The following is a 16,115-nucleotide window of genomic DNA, read 5'->3' as shown; positions in this document are numbered from 1 at the left end:
ACCAACCATTTAAACATTCCTCTGTCATATGTTTAGACAGTCTGCTAGAGGCCAAACAGCTTAGCTACTCTGCTTCTCTGGAGCTCTTGTTAACTCCAGTTTGTGAAACAGAAGCAGGACACACATAATGACTGACAAAGAAACCCCAGAAGTGCAGAAATATCCTGTTAAACAGCATTAGATAAAGATTTTTGGGGGGTTTTGTTTTTAACTGAATAATTGCATATCAACAAGTATAAGTCACTAAGTTTTTTGGATTGAGATCTCTCTTCATAAGACAGGAAGGAAAACAAAATATATATACTTTCAGCAGTCAGGATAATTCACTTAATGGATAAACAGGCATTTCTCTTCATTGAAAGGTAGTTACTGTTTGCCACAGACTTTTACTTCGCACAAACCATTGATGAAGACGGAGTTTCAGATCTCGCCAGAAAATATTTCACACCTTAAGAATACTAAGCAATGCCCCCCCAGCCCTCACATCTCAGTGCAGTTGTCCTTGCAGACATCTTCTTTCTACCACATACACAGGAAAAAAACAGAGTGAATTTTGCAAGAATTCTCAAAGAAAGCACCAGCATCTTGAAGGATAAAAGGGTACTATAACCCACTTAATACTGACAACAGTGGAAAAAAGTCAGATAGCAATTTTAAAGAGCCAAAAAGGAATCTGAGAACTTGCTTGAGCAAATGTTCTAGAACTCAAAAGCAGCAATGGTTGTTGTTTCTCGAGAAGTTGGTACTCTCTATTTTCTATTAGTCTTAAAAGAGGACCAGATTAGATTCAGAATCAGTATGTTGGTGTATTTAATTCAAAGATACTGTGGGTAAGCTTAAGATTCCCAAAATACTGAACATAAGTTGTAGATATCTTTTACATTACAGTTCAAAACTATCTAATGTCACTCAGTGAGACTATGAATGAGTCCAGTAAGTTGCCCTTTAGCAATTTGCTCCATGAGCAGCATATCACCTTAAGCAATTCCACATTTTTTTTCCAAGCAGTCACATATTGATAAATGGAAGCTGAAGTAATACATTATAGATGGATACATTTTGAGGAAAAGCAACCAGTCTAGGCAAGGTCTTCAAGGATTCATCACATGGAAGACTTGCAAAAATCTGAACTGAGACTGTGCTGCGCTACAGCAGAAGTCATGTAATGTGTAGCTAACTGAAAATGTTGCAGGTTAAGGGTGCAGCTGGGCCAATTCTTGTTAGACTAAGCAATAAACATGCCTGCACATGGCAAGAACATGCTCTCACCAAAAAAGTTGTTCATGATGCTGCACCGTATCCAACTGGTTTGAGTGATTTCTACAACAAGAATTTCTAGGACTTGATCATTTACTGGGAAGGTGGGGAAACATTTAGAAGAGTCACCAAGTAGCTACTGAAAAGGACACAGGAGCACATGCAATTTCTGTCAAATGAGGTGCTCTTGGAAAAACAGCATTTAATTACGTGGAAAGAAATACCGAACAATTATTCCAAGTTTGACCCAGCTTCAATAGTGTGCACTGGTAGGTAGTCACATACCTACAACAGACAAGCTGCAAAACCAACACAAAAATGCACAAAATAAGAACAGTTGTAAATTAGAATATCAGTGAAAAAAGCTATACAGAGATTTGATCAAAGCCAACCAAGGGAACAGGCTTGTACTTCAGTACTACAGAACCCACTGGGTACAGAAGATAAGGATGGTGCACAATGGGATATTGCTAAGAAGTCACACGCATCCATTTTGAATCAGATCTCAGAGATTATCTCATGTCTGGTTTTATTTTAATTAGGATTCGAGAGGAGAGTTTTCACCAAAAAAGGTCTGAAAGCCTTTGATCATTCACTTTATCGGAATTCTGTTTAATCTAATGAAAAAGCAAACAGAAGATCTGTTTACATGAACACCTCAAGCACAAGAGTTGAAAGGATCAGAGTAATACAATTAGCAGGACCTGTGAGAGAAAGAGACTTAAGCTCTACAAGTAACTTCCATTTCAGCTTTATTACAAATGAGCTGAAATTAAATGTTCTTCCTCCAAGTGCCAAAAAAAGTTTCATCTCCATTATTATTTTTGTTTCTTAACTGTGTGATCATACCACTGCAGAGATCTGACAGGAGGATGTTTTCAGATGGGTAAGACACAGACTTGGTTAAATCAGAATTAATTCCGCACTAAACTTCAGATTTTTAGGCTTGTAAGTTTTCATGATACATCATGGACTTCCATTAAGCACCGTAAAACATACAAAGATGTCTAAAGGTACAGAAAATCTTTTATTAGAATCTAAGTCAATAATATACGTGACCCAATAAAAGTCTTCCTCAGATGCTATAACAAGTATTGAAATGCCATGTTTTCAAGAAACCATCTGCTGTTTTGACATTTTATGACAATTACCAAGTCTTTTGGCAACCTTGGATCTACCTGTTTCAAAGCATGTTTTGCAGTGAGTTTTTCTCCTCTGAATTGGGTATTGATTTACCATACATTTATAACGCTTTAGTGTTCTTCACATTATACTTTGTAGCGAGGTAACCCACATTTTCAGGATTTCACTGTAAGTGAGATATGCCCATCTGGTAATGCTGGAGACCAGTTGTCAAAGTCAGAGCAATACATGAGTTGTTTCATATGCTTATTCTTGACTTACCAAAAAAGAAAGGTAAGTAATACAAGTTTTATTTTGCTTAAACAGCAGCTTTCATACTGTTAATAATACTAGTAGTATCATAAAGACAGCATTTCACTAGTTGTCAGAACTAAAGTCAAGTTTTGGAACTGAGATCATAGCCTTGCAATAAAACCAGTCCTACTTATAATCAAGAAACAATCAAGGGATGTTGTGTCAAGAGCATCAAGAGAACTTGAACAAACTTCTTTCAGCAGATATTCTTTAGCAGCTTCCCAGGTTGAAATTTCATCTTGGTCACTGGCATCTTACTGAAATCAGCATACTTGAGTTTTCATTTTAACCAGGTGGCTCAGTTTTCAATGCTCTGCTCATCATATGATTTATAAACCACATTACTGGTGTAATCTGAATGATACCCACGTTTGAAGCTTGAGATTAAAGATATCCCTGCACAATTTAACAACTTAAAAAGTTACATATAACACAAAACGTTTCCTACCATACATAGCATGCGTCTGTTCATGCGCACCATACTGTGTTGCAGAAGAAGATACTAAACCAGGCTGTGCATGTGTTGGTGGTGCCATCATTCTAGCGTTGCCCTGTATTACAGGGCTATAAACGTGAGGATGCTGCATTCAACAGAAATAAGAAAAAACAGACAGTTAATTGAAGGACTGTTGTAAAGAAACTCATCTGATCAAACCAATAATTACATAGAGATAGAAATAGCTTGCCTTACTAAAAAGCAATGCAAACTACAGATTTCACATTATTGCCATTAACCCAAATATTCCTAAAGACATAGGCGTATTTTCTGTAGTGGGCTAGAAACCGACAAAAAAGCACTAGTGTGACTAATTTCTGTCACTCTAATTATGTAGTAAGCTTATATATGTAATTATATACCTGTCCAATTACATATGTATATTTAAAAGCCTTTAAGTAACAGGGGTACACCAAATAGTTTAGTTTTAGAACGCAGAATTGGGAGATGCCCTGTCTGTGATCTGAAAGGAATCGTTTCTACCCTTTTAACAGAGCTAAAAGGCAATACCAATAGCAAACACCAGTTTCTAAACTGACTTTAACATTTGTCACAGGCTTTGAAGCACGTGACATCAAGACCAACTATCCTCCAGAATACAGAAACTGTTCATAGTGGCTACTTACAAAATTACTGGAGACAACAGGCAGTATTTAGAACTGAGCCACTTAATTATTTCTGTTTTGACTAAGCACGCACACTAAAAAGACGCTTACCTGAGATTGGTAGTGTGGCACATGCTGCACAAGAGGCTGATTAGGAAACTGTTGGGGACTATATGCAACATATTGTGTTGAATAAGCTGGTGGCGTAGCTACAATCGGAGGGCCTGCTGCTGAGGCAGGATGCATCATGGTGCTCTGATGATGTTGGTCTTGCCGTTGCTGTGGCATATTTGGTACTACAAAGCAAAGAGCACCTCATATTAGAAACACACGGTGAAGAGCAACTGTCTTGCTGAAAGATTTTACATTACAATGTCACCATGGCAAAGTAGAATATCCTCAGCCCTCACCTTTAACCACTGTATTAGAGTTCAACCACAAAGGACCTGCATGGAAAGGAGTTCCCCTAGGAAACATTCAGTTTTCCTCACTGCCTTTCAGCTATGCGCATGGCCACAAACCCAGGCCTGCTTTTTTGTGAGGTAGGGGAGAAGGTGGAGGGAAAGACCGACTGACAAGAAGCAAGAACAGAAGAGAGAGGTTTTATCAGGATACCTACATTAATCAAATTCGATCCTGTCCCCTTCAAAAGGCTTAATTTACCCCCTATGGGAACTACTGGGCAACTGTTCCATTGAGTGAAGAGCCAAGTCTGTGAAAGTTACTTGTGCTCATGGCTGAGGAGAGCAGAATAAAAGTCTCCACGCAGCCACAGTTTTAGGTATTCACCTCTTAAGCTCTGTGCTATCCCTCAGGATAGCAGAAAATAACTTTTGGGTCACAGTCAACACTGAAGGGGACAAATCATCCTACAGGAGGAAAAAGGAACAGGAATAATTAGAGGGAAGAAAGATTAAGAGAGCAGAGCACTGCAATGTGGAACTACCTGAGCTACCCTGGTAAGAAGGCAAACCAAAAACCACAGCAGCAAGGCACTCAACAGACTAATTTAACCTACTAAGCAACAGGGCGTGATAGTTCAAGGTGAGTTCCACCTTGCTGCAGTGAAACTGCAACTAAAAGCTAAGGTAACTCAAGCACCTGTAAACTCCACTGCAATGTGCAATGTAGACAGACCCCTTAGAAAGAGGAAAAGAGGGAAACATTGAAGGTGTCAGTAAATTCACTCCATAACGATATTTACATTGCAAATCAACTTTAGAAAAAAATAAATATAGGAAGCAACTTGAACAGCATAAAGGCACTGAACTTAAACGCATGTAGTTCCTTCAGGGCTCTGCTGCACACAGGATGGACTCAAAAAGAGAATTCAGAATAGGAGACCTGCCTCACAGAGCAAATGAGAGTATATATCAATATACATTTGATTAAAATAATCAATATTACCAACCAAGACTTCATGAATCAGCCCACTGTAAAGTTCGGATATTTCAAAACAGAAATACATTACAGGTTTTGTCTTCCCTACATTCATAAAGGCTACTTGTTTAATTCTAAACAGCAGCAGAACTGCTCTTTTAATCCATTTCCTCCAGTGACTGGAGCTACAGGACTGGAACTGATCATCACGAACCACTGTATAAAATTGCAAGAAAGCATGCACTGTGTAGAATTAGAGTATTATCCGAAACATGACTATAAAAACAAGACCATCATTTTTCTGCTCCTTTGCTTCACTGAAGAGATGAGTGCACACGTCAACATACACACACATGTACGGGTTCTCATCTCCACAGCCACAGGTGTCACTCATTAAAAACATGGTATTGTTAGTCCAGTTACTCAGTTACTGTTGCAGAAGGGACGCAAAAGAACGAACTGGGACCAGCAACAAGCCCTTTTCAGAACAGAGTAAAACACTCTTTCTGAAGAAATACAAATTGTTCTTGTTGACAAAAATACTCTGTTAAGGCACCATTCAGGGCTCTGCTGCAAACTCGTACAGAAAGATCCTTTCTGAACAAACCTATAGCATTTAGGAAATATAGGAGACATTCATCTTACGCAAATGTTCCAAGTAACAGAGACCTTTTCCAGTTTATCAAATCAAATTCCAAAATAAGCAGCTCTCCATTACTCAAATTTATCATGTTTTGGCTGAATTAGGCAGTCTAGAAACACCTTAATATTTCCATTTACTTTCTTTAACTAAAATAATATTTAAAATATCAATTGAAAACAAATTAACACGGAATAGGCAATATACAAGCATTTGGTATTTTATTCATGCTGCATGCAGACTAAGAACCAAACAGGCAGTATTATTCTCACCTTTACCTGCTCTATATGTCTTGGCTTGGTTCACTGGCATGGGCGTCATGGGAATAGGATACAAAGGCTGAAACAGAAGGAGGAATTGAAGCTATGATATTCCTTAAAAAGCGTGTAGGGGAGAGAACTCTGTTTTAGAATATTCTAACCCGAGCCTAGAAATAAAATTAAAAAATAAAAGAATAGATAGATTCTAATTATATGAGAAGTGATTATTTCTTCCTGTAACTTTACAGACATAATTAGATGACAAACATTACAGATATGATAATTAGAGTGCTCTGCTATGAAAGTTTCCATTATGAAATTAATCTCAATAAGAACTACCATATCCTAGTTTTCAAACTGTGCTTGAAAGGTTCAGAGGAAGAAACAGGAAAAAGCTAGCTTGAAGATCACCAGAACTTTTTAGGCAATTCATACAAAGGTAATGCTTTATGCTAAAATATTTAACAGTTCAGCTCTTCACCAATGTGATATACACTACCAGAAAAATTCACCGTCACTAAACCAAGCCAATAACATTCTGGCATATCTACTTTAACATTAAGAAAAAGATATACAATTGCAATTTGCAGATGTTTGCAGGCTATTTTGGAGTTTTATTATAACATTTATTATAACCAGTTTCACACCAGTATCTTGCAGACTCCTTCAGTTCTAATAGGAGGAATTCTTGTAGCCTTTTTCAAGCCAACAACTAAGTTACTGAAGAAACCACCCAGTGTGTCCAAGAGGTGTTAATTAACACAGTATGAGAGCAAAGTTAGCACAAGTTTTATCCCKCTCTCCCTGGCAAAACCTGCCATCCCACAGGTAGGATTGTTAGCCACATCTTTTTAATCACCAGCAACAATTTTCTCCAAGATGAGGAAAAATAAACTTCCCAGATTTTAAATATGGTTTAGTGACAACTGCCTAACCTATGATATTTTCTTGTATCATCATGATTAAGTCGGCATGTACAAGCAAACAGGACCATATGATCTGCAACAGCCTTTCTCAAGTAATGACTGGATATGCTACTTCAAACAATATATTAAGTCAGACAGTTTTAAAACAGAGTTAGATTTAAAATCCTAGTAATCCCTACAACAACCAGAAATTAGTGGGACACAGCCGGGAGCTAAAGACAGAAAAACAGTTGCTTAAAACTTTGAAAGTAAGACTATGCTTTGAAGACTGGGGAGGAAGCCTGCACAGATTAACAACAAATGTGAGAAGAGCTGCTAGATTTTACAAGTGTTTAAATTCTTATAACATCTAGGTTGAGGGACCACTGGGAAATGTTAGTATTTACATAGCTAGAACTTACCAGCAATGTAATCATGCCAATCTTTACAACAGTAATATAAACTGTACTGGTTCATTGTTTTAACTTAGGTCTCCTAAGTCTCCTAGACTCACTAACAATCATCCCTTAAAGTGTAAACAAGTTTATATTACATGCTGCACTTTACCTGCACGCCTGGACTCACTGGAACCGGGTACATCATATTTGGTGCAAAACAAACAGGCTGAGTGTACACTGGAGTTGGCTGCTGATGACCCACCATGGAGGGGCTAGGCTGAGCTTGCGGACGAGGTGAGGTTGGTGTAGTAGAAGGCTTCGGCTACAAACAGAGTTCAGCAATACATGTGCAGGATTATCTTGATTATACCCCAAATACCTTCCTCCCACCCCTAGGCCCCCTCCGCCCCTCCCAAACATTTGCCTATGCCTAAACTCGGCCAAGGAGCTCAGCTTCTCTGTAGTTCTGCTGAAGGTACTGCCTTGCCTGATTTCTAAACATGATTAAAATTAGGCTTTGATGCAAGTACCTTAAGTGTACCACTCATCTACCAGCTGCCCTCTCCATGAGGTAGGTGGCAAGAAGAGAGGCTATCATGCTGGTGAAACTACAACTTGACAAAAGACCTCCCCACCAATTTACTGCTTTAAGGCAGTAATTTAAAACTCTAGAGCTCACTACAGTTAAAGATGTCCTTTTTACCCTACACTGCTTCACAGTGAAGTTAAACTTGACTGCCTTGTTCTTTTCATTTGGATTGTAAGACAAGGAATACCCGCATTAGAATTAGTGTTTTCTGACTCCAAGTCAGAAATGTTTGCATTATTCAGTGTTATGCTCAGCCACGAGAAGGGTTTTAGAAACAGAAGCAAACCATGCATTTGCAAAACGCATCACAGATGTTTTGTGCCTCCCTTAGGATAACCCAAAGATAATTACAATTAAAAACAAAACAAAAAAAACCCACACATCCTGAATATTTCCTAAAAGGGCTAGCAGCTATTTCAGCAGTTCTGAACATGTCAGAGTGCCACTCTAGGCAAATAAGAGAAACTACAGCAGAAGATCTGAGTAAAGGTTCATGAAGGCAAAAGAGAGGATTTCCACCAAAACCACTCTTTGCATTTATATTAGGTAGTTGTCTCTCTCACAAGAAAGCCTATCAAATCTTTTCAGGCTGGATCACCAGATAAACTGCTATGCTTAAGGACCCTAATAACCAATAAGTTACAATCCTAATAACTGTCAAATCAAAGAGAACCAGTCACATATTTAAAACTGACTAGTGGGATATCTACTCAATATTCCTGTAAACTTGGATCAGACACCCATAAAGGAAAGCCATATGTGTAGATCTCTAAAAATAATGTTAAACAGTATCAAATAACTAACTTACTTGAGCAAAAGATCGAGGGTTGAACTCTTTTGCATTAGGATTAAGTGTTGATTTTCTAACTTGCCTAAACAAAGAACAAAAAAAGATATTCAGCATTATTCCTTTAAAGCCTATCTGCAGAACTCTCTAACAATTAGAAATTTAGAAAGATGAAATACCTAATTTCCATCTATGAGTCAGATTTTTTTAGAACTCAGATGACACACAGCATACAAAAAGCTACTCTTACTGACAGCACTCTTACTATGCTTATCCATAATAAGTTTTCCAGCTGTTGATACTCCAGCTCACATGAGACAGGGCAACACTTAAATAAGCATTTAGATAAGGATTAGGCATCAAGAGGACCAGAGTTCTATATGCAGCTCTGCTGCTGACTCATTAAATGATGTTTAGCACAGTCACTTCATCTATTGCTCTCGCTGTACAACTGAGAATATATCAACCATATAAACATTTACGATTTTACATGTTTGTAATACTGTGTTCCATAAATAACTAAATGCTAATAATAGATTTGCTTATTCTTAAAGGCAGGATTACTCACTCAGAAGTATCTTTCTTCTCCTCTTTATCCTCTTTATCTTGTTTACTTCCAGGCCCAGATGTCTGTACACCTTGTGAAGTTACCTCTGGCCCTCGCTTTTGCTCGGAACTATTACTTATTGATGGAGAAATACTTGGACTATTAGGTTTGCTACTGCCACTGTTAGAGTTAGTATTACTGCCAGTTTCTATGATAGATTCTTTAGGGGTTGATTCTGTCTTTTCTTTAACCACTTCTCTTGATTTTTCACCTTCTCGAGTTTTGTTTAGCAGCTGATCAACTGCATCTGAAGAGGAACTCGACTGTAACTGAAAAAACAAACAAACAAACAAACCACCAAGGTCTATTTTCAGTAAATTGCTACACAAAAACTGGAGACACAGTCTAATGCCATCACATATACAGAGTAAAATACAGTCCCATAGGCTTTAATCATCCAGAAATGACCATTTAAAACACACACTTTCATTTTTAGTAATGAAATCTCTGAACACTGAAAATCTTTTAAGCCTACACTGTGAAAGCAACCATTCAGAGACTCCATTGATCTACACATTGATTAGAAAGTGACAAGAAAACTTAAGACAACCCCCTGGACTCACCCCATGTAATTTAAAAGTAACACCTGAGAAGTTAACCCTTTAAAAGACCACTTTAACCAGGAGATATATTATGGAACAGCTGATATTCATCTTAAATTTTTCTTCAGCCAAACTCTCTATTTAAAACAGCTCTTCCATATGGAGCATAAATGCGATAATCATTTATATCTAATTACCAGGTAGGTTTCAACTAGTTTTTTCAGTGTACAGTATCTAAGTCAATATGCACATTTACGGGTATTAGGCAATTGTACTAGGAAGAATCAGCACTGATTTTATAGTGTCTACTATGAATCCTTACGAATATTTTCATAAATTAATCACAAGTTTTAAAGATCTGTTTTCCTGTTAACACATGCAGTGTTTTTAATGCATTAAAATAATTTGGATGCACATGAGAACTATGATATCCTTAAGTCAACATATAGAGAAACTTACCCTAAAGTCATTCTTAAATTTCTTTAAATCATCAATTTGTTTTCTATGTTCTGAAACAATTGGAGATACACCTGCCAAACATAAGACCAGCATTGTCCAAGCATTTCCAATACAAGTTAAATATACAATCCTACATTTCTAAGTTTATCTAAAAGATAATGCTTGCATATTTAAAAATGAAATACATCTGTGTCATTTTATCTGTAATTGGATATACTTCTACAAACTACACACATGAGCACACATAAGTACTCTGTGAAACCATGGTATTACAGAAGAATTCGATGCACATATAGTTCTAACACATCACACCAAGACAGAAGTCCTTAGATGTGGAGACTACACCTCATCTCCTCTGAACACAAAGAAGCATGCAATAAAAACTTCAAAATATAACTGCTTATGCCAGAGTTTCAAGACACAGAAATTAAAGTTGAAACACTGATCAAGTTCAACAACATGAAAAAATTTTATTTTGAGAACTGAATGAACAAGCACGGCTGCAGAGAAAGCCAAATTTAAGACATAATAGCAAGAAGCAGCACTATAAAAAACTGTGGTGACCACAAAGCTCTGATGTATTATGAGCATAGCTCCTAAAAGGAAACACTCATCCACAGTCCAAGGAGAGCTTAAAAAAAAAAAAAAAAAAAAAAAACAACACCCAGCTTGAGGGAAGGAATTGCACCATCCACATAAGCATCTCCACGTTTTATCGTGATGAAACGAGCCAAGAACAACACTTAAGGTCGTAAACCTGCCACTTCACAGCTGCGTGACCAAATATTCCTTGTAGAACACCCAAGACAGGTCACCTCCAAGTCTTCTTTAAAATGTTAACTTCACTAAATATATCTGGATTAGTGCTTGGAATTCAATAAGTTATTCAAGTATGTATGGAAGCTTTTGATACAAACCTTTGTTTTCAGGTTTAGGAAAACTAGGAGAAGTCTCACTGGGCTTTATATTCTCCTTGTTTCCAGCTGCAGAATTTTGCCTCTGGTCCTGAAGTCTAGTATCTTTAGCTAGAAAAGAGGTTCTCAAAGTCATTTTCTTATACACAACTCAAACTGATCAAAAAGAGATGGCAAGATAGGAATAGAAGAGAGATTTAACCACATTTAACTTACAAAAAAGAAACCATACATTCCACATTTTATACTACCTAGTTTGGGCCTGGAGGGGAATCTCACCTTCCTCACCTATGATCATTATATCAAACCAAAAAACCCCAGAACAAATTCTTCCCTGCCACACACAGATCCTTAACTAGGCTGAAAAAAAATATAAACCAAGAGTGAATTAATTTCAATAGTCCCAGCTCTTCAAATAAAATGTTACAAAGATTTGAGAGTTCTTAGACCTCTATGACAGTACTCTTGAAGGGTTTTCTCCTTTCATTATGCTCAAAATATTCTTTGAAAGCAGTGGCCTAGATTTCTTCCAATTAGAAAACAGCCAGAGAATCAGTTTGAAAAAAAAATCCTTTTCTGGCTGAATTAAGTCAAACACCTATAAGCCCATATGTCTTAAAGGACAGAAGAAATTAAGCATACAGGCATATCAAAAAGCCTTTCTCCAAACCTTAGTTTAAAGCTATCATCATGAGAAAAGGGAACTGGCTACAGTTGCTATGTTGTGTCGAACAAAAGCTTTCCCATCATTTAGACAGCAGCTGCTTCTTTTATGGGCATACTCATTTTCAGTGATTAGAGATACGGAATATTTGCCAGCTAGTGAGGGTGACTTACCTTCACTGGAAGGGGTAACTGCTCTGTTGGATGCAGGGCTGGCAGGTGTGGGAGAGGCTGCTGGAACAGGCATGGCAACAGATTCAGTAGGAATAGTACCAGGTTGAGGAGAAGGCAGAGCTGGTCCCGTGGGAGTGCTGCTCTGCCTTGGAGACCTAGGCCTGTGTGTTTTAGGGGATAATCTTGGAACTAGAAACAAACAGGAAAAAATAGCTATAGGACAAGTTTCCTCATCTGCTCAGCAGTTTGCTTATTTTTAAAATGAGGCTAAAAAACCCATGCTTTAAAATACTCAATGCAACATTATATAGTAATTGAAAACCTGTTTACCTTTCAGGTACATCTCCTAGTTCTTTACAACGCAGCATTTCAGATAAGCGGTACGATTTTCCTGCAGATTGTCCCCTAACACATTCACTGCCCTGTAGTCCCACAGGGGAACTGCAGTATGCTCCCTGGCCCCCCATGGTACAACTACAAAAGCTCACATTAACACCATTTGAGGCAGAACAGAAAAGGTGGTCAATCTCAATACAAACAGATGTAAAACATTTTTAAAGGGGCTAAAGAGCACATCCATTTTACATAGTCCTCTTTTGGAGGGATGCCGACTGGAAAAAAAAAAAAAAAACATATCTGATTGAAAGAGCATTATTTGATATATATTTTTGCCCCTGTGTTAAAGCAACAAGAAAAGTTGTATATTGTTTAAAGAATGAGCTGTACCTCCTGCTTCCTGCTCATCCCACTGTGGCTAGTTAGTTGCTTTACATCATACATAAACTTCAAGTGAGCAAGAAGAAAGAGAGGTAAGTTGTTCAACAGTCCTATTTGCATGTTAATAATATGTAAAGTGAGAGTGTGAAGGAAAGATGAATCAGAGTGAATGCCAGAACAGAAGAGTTTAAAACTTTTCCACAAGGCAACAGGTCTAGGGGGATTGTCTATGCATTAGACTGACAATAATTCATACCTTCTTTCTTAAAAACGCATTCCCATTAAACACTTTCCTAGAATTCTAGCACTGCTAAATAGTGTCAAACTCCAAACTATAGCTGACTTGCTCTTTGATTCAAGAAAGCATCCAACTGCTAACAACTCACTATAACATGGTCCCAACCACAAAAGCTCAAGACCAGGGCAGATGTCACCAGACTGAGCTTTAAAAGGCAAATATTAAAAAGATAACTGACTGAAAAAAGGAAAAAGAAAAAAAAAAAGGAAAGAAAAAAGAGACTGACTGTATCTGCTACTACAGTACTTAGACAAAGACAAAACAACCACTTAAAACCTAGATCATTTTTAAAGGAAAAATACATCCAACTTAACTGGAATATCATTTCACCTTTTAACTCCAGCCTTCCTCTATCCAAGCATCTCATTAACTTGTAAATCACATCAACCCCCTTATACAGCCATTATCCAAACTCAATGATGTAATGGAACATGTATAACTTTTCTTGTCTCCTTCAATAACTTTCCTTAAAATTACTCCTTTCAATAACTAATTCCCACTTTTTTCCTTCCTTTCTTTTCATACAGGAAAACTGATTTAAATCTTCTGCAGTTAAGACAATATTGCACTTCTAAGGACTGACTAGCCAACCATTTTACTAAGCTAGCTGGTAATGCCCTTCTCCCACTTCATCTAAGCAAGCTAAGTTAGCAGACCAGTGTTTACTTGGAGCCTGAATTATCTAGAAACGCAGTATCCTGCTTAGCATTAACACTCTAAAATACCCCTGGCAAGCCATCTGCAATAAGCCAAGCTTTACCTACCCCCACTGACAACTGATGACCACGTCCCACCTGAAGGGCTGCCTCGTGCCACTGCAGTAGTAGATGCTTCCCCTGGTGCATTATGAGATACAAATTCTAAGCCACTTGAAATTGTACCCCTACCAGTAGAGACTCTGTGACCTCGAGGGTGCCGTTGTGCCTTAGGAGACATCCGTGGAGGCCCTGAGAAAAAGAAGACAACCCCACACAATAAATACTTAACATCCATCGCCTAGTGTATCCGAACATACTATCTATTTTTAGAACTGCATTTAATCTTCAATTCTAGTAACTCTCAGTAATGCAGTAAAACAGTCGAGCAAATTACACTGACATTGACTAGAACCAGGGATCCGTAAGACTAAAAAGGCCAAGCCATTGGTCCAGTCAGACTATCAACATGCTCTTCACCTTGCTACAAAAGCTCATATTCACTGATATTTAGACACTGTATCAGAATTGAAACAAGTCCTGGATTTAAAATATTTGAATCCAAGCATTCAATATTGTTTACTGTGCAAGACAAGCCAAAATAGTTAGTGGCCCAGCTCCCTCCAGATGAGCACTAGGTCTCTGTCATCAACACAGTTCTGGGCTATCAAACATTTTCAAGAAAAAAAAAAATTGTTTTCCATCACTTTTGTCAGGTGGTCAATGATACCAAGCATTTATTTACAGAGTAGTCACCACTGGCTGACCAATGCTCTTGGGGAATTTCAGTAGAACATTCTGCACTTAGGCTAAATTGGAGGTCTGCAGCAGGTCATAATTCATTTACGAGTCAACAAAATTGCAACTTAACAAGTTATTGCTATCCCAAGGTTCAAGTCATGTATGTTTAACTGCAGGAGCTAGAGCCATACAGTGAATGCAGTAACTCTGAACAGTTTATACAGCTGCCACAGAATAGTTATGTTCAATTCTGAGCAACAATACAGTTACTACACCCTAATAAACATTTTCTTGCATAATGCAAGTTCACACTAAAGTGTTGATACTTCAAACAGAAAAACTGTGCATGACAATGGACAACCTGGCTGATTATAGTTCTTCATTTTTAAAGTACATCAATAATAGAGAAAAATGCAGGTAGTGGCTTTCTGGTTTCAGATAAGAGATATCAAGTACCTCTTCTAGTTGTATAAAGCTTTAAATGTCAGCCTCTATTTTAACCATGAATCTAAAGTACACTTCAAACCAAATTATATACAAGCAAGCATTGTAAAGACTACACACTTTCCAGCAATCCTATTCTTGCAATAGAAGTTACACACTGCAGTAAGCAACAGTTCACTGCATGCCTGACAAATGAATCACAACTGCTAAAAAATAACTGAATTTGCATGTGGATTCTCAATATCTTACTTTTTAAAAACCTCATATCGATAAATGGACAATAGTGCATCATACAGACGTGCCCACTGCTGCCCATTTTCTGGTTGCAGATCATCAGATAAATGCTGATAGAGCATTTATCAGGCAAGCTGCAGAATAGTGCTACTTATTCAATTAGCAGGATGACTTATCACTCCTGTTGCTCCAGTGGAGCCAGCTACAGCAAACAGACTGCAAGTTTCCAGTTAGTTTAGGATAGCCAGTTTGCATTTCTCCAGGCTCGCTGTGCAGGCTAGATTTTGAATGGAGGGAGGGAAAAAAAAAAAAAAGGCAAAAAAAAAAAAAGGCAAGAAAAAAGCTTTCCTCATTGTCCTCAGAGCACAGACAAACTTAGTTCAGATACTTCTGTGTATGGTTATCGAAGACTCCCAGGTTAACTTTCCTCTGCAAATTACTGAGTACTAGGAAGCTGAGCAAACTTTAGATCTAAAGTTTTCTACAGGTTCACCTTGAAAGCAACTTACCCTATCCTATTCCACAGAGCACTTCTCTGAATACAGTATTTTTACAAAAGGCAATTAAATGATGTCATTAAATTTGAAACTGCTTTGTGTTGAACTGTATTAAAATGTGAGACTTTATATGAAATAATATTCCTAAAAATGCCCTCTATAATTATCAGGTTGTGCATGTTGCTGTTTGTTAAGACACTGAGCAGCGTTTGCAAAGCTGAGTTTATTTCATACCAACTTGGGAAATTTCACAGCTTTATTTTGTTTTTGTAAAGTTCTTCAAATAAAAAGGTTAATAGAAATAGTCTGATAAACTAAAGTTAAACACAAATTATAGGTTAAGTAATGAAGAGGAAAAACAATTTTGTAATTAAAC

The 16,115-nt window shown here is 37.6% G+C and overlaps 1 protein-coding gene across 15 annotated transcripts in view; it reads right to left on the bottom strand.

Moving 5' to 3' along the window:
* Positions 1 to 16,115, bottom strand: part of ATXN2 (ataxin 2) — a 47,143-nt gene that overhangs the window by 13,088 nt on the left and 17,940 nt on the right. For 6 of the 15 annotated variants that reach the window (XM_026060287.1, XM_026060296.1, XM_026060288.1 and 3 more), the window contains 10 exons: positions 13,893 to 14,075; positions 12,114 to 12,302; positions 11,280 to 11,387; positions 10,363 to 10,433; positions 9,323 to 9,630; positions 8,776 to 8,839; positions 7,548 to 7,700; positions 6,088 to 6,154; positions 3,907 to 4,091; positions 3,143 to 3,275 (listed from right to left, as the gene is read on the bottom strand). In XM_026060287.1, the coding sequence (XP_025916072.1) occupies positions 3,143 to 3,275; positions 3,907 to 4,091; positions 6,088 to 6,154; positions 7,548 to 7,700; positions 8,776 to 8,839; positions 9,323 to 9,630; positions 10,363 to 10,433; positions 11,280 to 11,387; positions 12,114 to 12,302; positions 13,893 to 14,075 (1,461 nt within the window). The remainder of the gene's footprint in view (positions 1 to 3,142; positions 3,276 to 3,906; positions 4,092 to 6,087; positions 6,155 to 7,547; positions 7,701 to 8,775; positions 8,840 to 9,322; positions 9,631 to 10,362; positions 10,434 to 11,279; positions 11,388 to 12,113; positions 12,303 to 13,892; positions 14,076 to 16,115) is intronic. The other 9 variants (XM_026060289.1, XM_026060291.1, XM_026060292.1 and 6 more) reach the window with 5 other exon arrangements.

Source organism: Apteryx rowi, unplaced genomic scaffold (assembly GCF_003343035.1).
Source record: "Apteryx rowi isolate R43461 unplaced genomic scaffold, aptRow1 scaffold_168, whole genome shotgun sequence".
NCBI lineage: Eukaryota > Metazoa > Chordata > Aves > Apterygiformes > Apterygidae > Apteryx > Apteryx rowi.
The sequence above is the reverse complement of the archived record's forward strand: the minus strand, read 5'-3'. Positions and strand labels throughout refer to the sequence as shown.